At 47.0% G+C, this 5222-nt stretch overlaps 1 protein-coding gene across 1 annotated transcript; it reads right to left on the bottom strand.

The window, feature by feature from the left end:
• Positions 1 to 2646: 2646 nt before the first annotated feature.
• Positions 2647 to 4180, bottom strand: LOC119270800 (tricetin 3',4',5'-O-trimethyltransferase-like). The gene is made up of 2 exons (XM_037552856.1): positions 3691 to 4180; positions 2647 to 3551 (listed from the first exon to the last, which is right to left on the bottom strand). The coding sequence occupies exons 1-2, from the start codon at positions 4086 to 4088 to the stop codon at positions 2879 to 2881; spliced, it is 1071 nt and encodes a 356-aa protein (XP_037408753.1). The 5' UTR covers positions 4089 to 4180; the 3' UTR covers positions 2647 to 2878.
• Between the last annotated feature and the right edge of the window lie 1042 nt (positions 4181 to 5222).

Raw genomic sequence — 5222 nt, 5'->3', positions numbered from 1 at the left:
TTCGATGGCTTGATCACTCCTTCGATCTCGTACACACGGCTTCAGGCTACCAACCCGAGCCAGTTAGAGAGTACGGGGCGTTCACAAACTCCCTTAGCCCACCAGCATGCTGTAAGTACGTCCCCTGTATCTTCTTTCTCTCTAGCATTCTCAGTTTATTTTCAGCATCGCTCACTTAGAAACAACCTAAATTATGTAGGCATATAAGGCCTTTGTCAAGCATAGGAATCTCGAGGTGCGAGAGTACTTGCAACGAGTGATGGCAAACGATGATTACAACTGTCAGATGATGACGATTAGTTTTGCCCTCTTAAAACCAAGCTAAAATTTTGCACTTTCATTCCTTCTGACCTTCTAATTTGCTTGTTTAACTAACATCCAGGCTATGTTGGCGTCTTGGAGTAACCGCACGGATCCACCACAAATGGGATCCCCACCACCACATGCGGGAGAACCCCCACACGTGCCCACGTTCGATGAATGGGTGGCACTAGGCAGTGATAGTCCGGTTAGTACATTTGCCTAACTACTGACAAACTAGTTCTCGTTCATTCAACACTATCATATCATATTTACCGTTAGAATCTTCTCTCGAACATGTAGGGGACCGGTGGCTCGACTCCTACTTCGTCGACCCCAGTCACTCCGATTTGGCAGAGTGATGGTGGTCGCGGTGGCAGTTTTGGCGGAGGTGGTCTTGGCGGTGGTGGTTTTGGCGGAGGTGGTCTTAGCAGTGGTGGTTCTGGCGGAGGTGGTCTTGGCGGCGCGGTCTTGCTTGATGTTGATGATGGTGCATGTGGCCATCGTGCCATACCTTTCATGTCCTACTTATGTTTCATGTCTTGCACTACTTTTATGTTCATGAACTTTAGCCGGTGATGATATTTAGATGATGGACTTGACTATGTTTAAATGATGATAATGAACTTGAGTATGTTTAGATGATGAACTGTCATATTTCTGCATAATCCCATATTATTCTGCTTTGAAATGCTGTCAAATTAATTGAAAAAGAGAAAACAGGGAATATATATATATATATATACATATATATATATATATATATATATATATATGTGTGTGTGTGTGTGTGTGTGTGTGCGCGCGCGCGCCCAGGGCTTCCCAGAGCGCGCCACGTGGCAGGGCTATGCCTACGGCAAAGCCGTCGGCATAGATGAAAATCTATGTCGATGGCTTCGCCGTAGGCATAGCACTGCCGCCAAGAGGCACCAGGGAACGACACGTGGCACGGCTATGCCTACGGCAAAGCCGTCGGCATAGATTCTATCTTAGGCATAGCCCAGCCACCAGGAGGAACCACTGAATGCCACGTGGCAGAGGTATGCCGACGGCTTGGCCGTCGGCATACCTCTGCCACGTGGCTTCCCGTGATTCGACAGCGCTTTTGACGGCACCGTCCGTTGCCATCAGGCGAAAAACATTGCCGACGGCTAAACTATGCCGACGACTGATGCCCGGCCGTCGGCATAGGTCCCTATGCCGACGGTTATACTACGCCGACAGTCTAACAAGACTACGCTGACGTGATCTACGCCGACGGGCCTATGCCGACGACAGCCGTAGGCATAGATCTATGCCGACGGCAAATGACCTATGCCAACGGTCCTGGGCGGCCCTGGGCCGTAGGCATGGGCCGTGAGTCCGGTAGTGACTGGCCAGAAAGATTATAATAAAGAAAGAAAAAGACCGCTGGCTAGTCTAAACGTAGGTTCTACGCAACGGTGACATAATCCCACTTCCTGGTTGATAACTACTACTCCTCTATTTGGATGGACAGAAAGTCGTTATCCCTGTAGATGGCTGGTCAGATTCACCTGGTACTCCGGTTGGTCTAGTGGAGTATCAATCATAGTCGTTTGGAAGATCCAGTGTTTTGATAATGAAATCCAGAATGGTAACTCGGTGCTCCATCTTGAATGTAGGAGTTCTTTCGTTCCATTATTTGCAATGATTGCAGCCAGAAGCTTGGGTGCATCCACTTAACAATGCCGGTATTAATATATTATCTGAGGATCTATAAAAAAAAGGCAGCTTAGTGCTTGTAGCTCCCTTGCGCAGGGTTCGATCACTTTGGGTCTATTATATGCAACTTTTTCCCTACATTTCTGTAAGAGGCTGTTTTCAGGACTTGAACGCGTGACCTCATGGTTACAAGGCAGCAGATCTATCTAAGCAATAAAACATTCATAGACAATTTTTCCAGAGAAAGATCAATAATACTTCATTTCATTGTATACTCAAGAAAAAAAAGTATACTCAATAAAGGAGTGAAATCATGTCATCATTTATATCATATAGTATATAACTATAGGATACCCCACGTGTTGATGCAAGAATTGGTTGATGAAATTTTAGAATGATAAGCAAAATTTAAAATACATATGACTTGTTATATTTGATTATGTATAGTTGTACTAAAAAAAGAGTATGTATAGTTGTAACAATATTTATTGAACATAAGTAGAATAACTGAATGAAAAATATTTTTCCATGCATGGTTGAATGGTGTAGTTGTTTTTTTTCATGCATGACTGCATGTTAAGATGAGCCTTATCTCACTCATAATGTTATAGTGAGGTTACATCCTTGTTAAAATAAATAAGTTAGTAGGGATGACTCTAGATATAGATCAATAAGATACACACAACCATTTTTCTTCAACAAAGGGTGGAGTTTAATACACACAACCATTAGGAGCAATTAACATTATTAATGGCAGTACATTCCGAATCAATCGATGACACAAACATTAGAATTTAGAATGATTCAGAGAATGACAAAATTAAGGGAAACCCAAGAGAAAGTACACATGCAGTTGAATTAATGCATCAGATGGGAGGACGTTGTCATGGACCATCTACTTAGTGAACTCGATGGCCCATGCGTTAGCGTAGATGTAAGTGGTCTTCATGGTGGCGAACCCGGCGCCCTTGGCCAGGGCCTCGAACTCCCTCTCGTACCTCTCCCTGCCACCTGGGTTGTGCGCGAGCATGATCATGTCGACATGGAACACCCCCTGAGCCTTAGGCGTGGCTTCGGGGTTCACCGGCAGGATGCACTCCACGAGCACCACCTTGCCGTGCGGCGGCAAGGCGTTGTAGCAGTTCTTGAGCAGCGTCGCGCAGTGCTCGTCGCTCCAGTCGTGGAGGATCCACTTCATGAGGATGGCGTCGCCCGAGGGCACCTTCTGAAACATGTCGCCGCCGACGTGGGTGACACCCCGGAACGGCGGCGCCTCGGAGATGACGTGGGGAAGGTCGAAGTTGATGCCCTTGATGGTGGGGTAGTGAGCGGTGATGGCGGCCACGGTGGCGCCGACGCCCCCGCCCACGTCGACGAGGGTGTTGAGGCCCTCGAAGCCCTTGTAGGACTCGAGGAGCTTCTTGGTGATGATGATGGAATGGTTCTTCATCCCCTCGTTGAACACGCGGTTGAAGCGCGGGTCCGTGCCGTGGTACTCGAACGCCGACATCCCGTACGCCTTGTTGAATGGGATGCCACCGTCGAGGACCGCATCCTTGAGATAGTACCTGAAAAATGGTACGGTATGATTCACCCATACATTTGGAACATGCATGTGCTCTGCTTGCCACATCTTTTGCAACAGGGAGATGCTACTACATGAGGGCAAACTAAGATGAAGAAAGAGGGATGATCGATCTAGCTCACCAGCTCTCCATGAGGACCTTGTCCTGGTTCATGAGCGCCAGCGCCGACATGGAGACGCCGTCCTCGTTGGGGGTGAGGTACTTGCACACCGGCGCGGCGCCGTACCGCCGAGAGAGGCGGCCGTCCTTGCCCTCCTCCGTCTTGCACGACACCACGTTGTACGAGGCCAGCAGACGGAGCATGCGGTCCACCATGTCCGGCGCTTCCGGATTCGCCGCGGAAGGGAGCTTGGCAGCAACCTCAGCGGGAGTCAGCAACTTGCCGCCGGCGGCCATCAGGGTCTCGAGGAGTCCCAGCTCGATGGCGTTCTTCAGCGTCATCGGGAGGATGGACGACGAGACGAGCTGGAGAGCGTACATGCACGCATCCTCGTCGGCGCCGGCGGCAATGGAGCCCATCTCTGCTTGCTTCTGCCTCTCCGGAGCCGAGCTGCTGCTACGTGGCGGTGAGTGTGAGCGAGCGACTGAGCGATGACCTACTTTGGAGGGAGGACGGGAAGGGGCTTGGTTATATGGGGCTTTCTGGCTCACCAACCACCACACCGCACCACACCAACTGCTTTTTCTTCTTGGTCTCGAGGAAAAGCAAAGGATGGATATGGCACACCGGAAAGTTGTACTGTTACATTATTGTTGTGGTTGTGGTTTACAAGTAGGTTATATATGCTTTTATTTCTTCATAATGTTGTGTTTAGGTGTACTAGAAACATAACATCCACCCAAATACTGGTTGATGAATCATTGCATAAGATAAAGTGAAGATGGACAATACGTGGTAAATACTTGTACTTCCATGATTGAAGATGATAGATTGGATGTTTTTCCGCAAAAAAAGAAACATATGTGTAGACAGAATAATCTTGTACTATCTCCGTCCCATATTAGTTGTCGCTTAAACATATGTATTTAGCACTGAAATACGCCTAGACACATTCATTTCGGCGACGACAGAGGGCGGAATGAGATGGGCCAAACGCCTTCAATTTCATGGGCTCAAGTTTACACGTTCAATTTCAAGGGCTCAAAACAAAGTTTGGATCTTCATACTTTCTTATTAGGGAACCACATAATAAATATCGCCCGGGACCGGAGAACAAGGTCGGCCCTAAGATCCTAAGGAAAACTATAGAAAGGTCTTCCACAGACTTATGTTGCGACTACGTATCTATCATATATAGTGCACATCTATATTTATACCTACCTAATAATAATAAATAAATAAAGGGACATGCGTTTCTCTGATTTTTTGAGCAGATCACTTATATTATTATTTTTAACAAAATTCTATCCAAGGTGGTACTAATTTGTTTCTCCGGTTTTTTCGTCCGTACAGGGACCTCCTATATGATGATGCAGACCGCGATGCACAGGCTCGACACATACTGGGCTGGCCCACCAATGGCACATCTATATCTATACCTACCTAATAATAAGAATATTAATAAGTAAGATTGTTTTGAGCAGTTCACTCATATTATAATTTTTCAATTTTTTCTATACAAGGTGATACTAATTTGTTTCTCCGGTTGCCAC

The sequence above is a fragment of the Triticum dicoccoides genome, chromosome 3A (genome assembly GCF_002162155.2).
Source record: "Triticum dicoccoides isolate Atlit2015 ecotype Zavitan chromosome 3A, WEW_v2.0, whole genome shotgun sequence".
NCBI classification, from domain to species: Eukaryota; Viridiplantae; Streptophyta; class Magnoliopsida; order Poales; family Poaceae; genus Triticum; species Triticum dicoccoides.
This window is presented reverse-complemented; position numbering and strand designations above follow the sequence as displayed.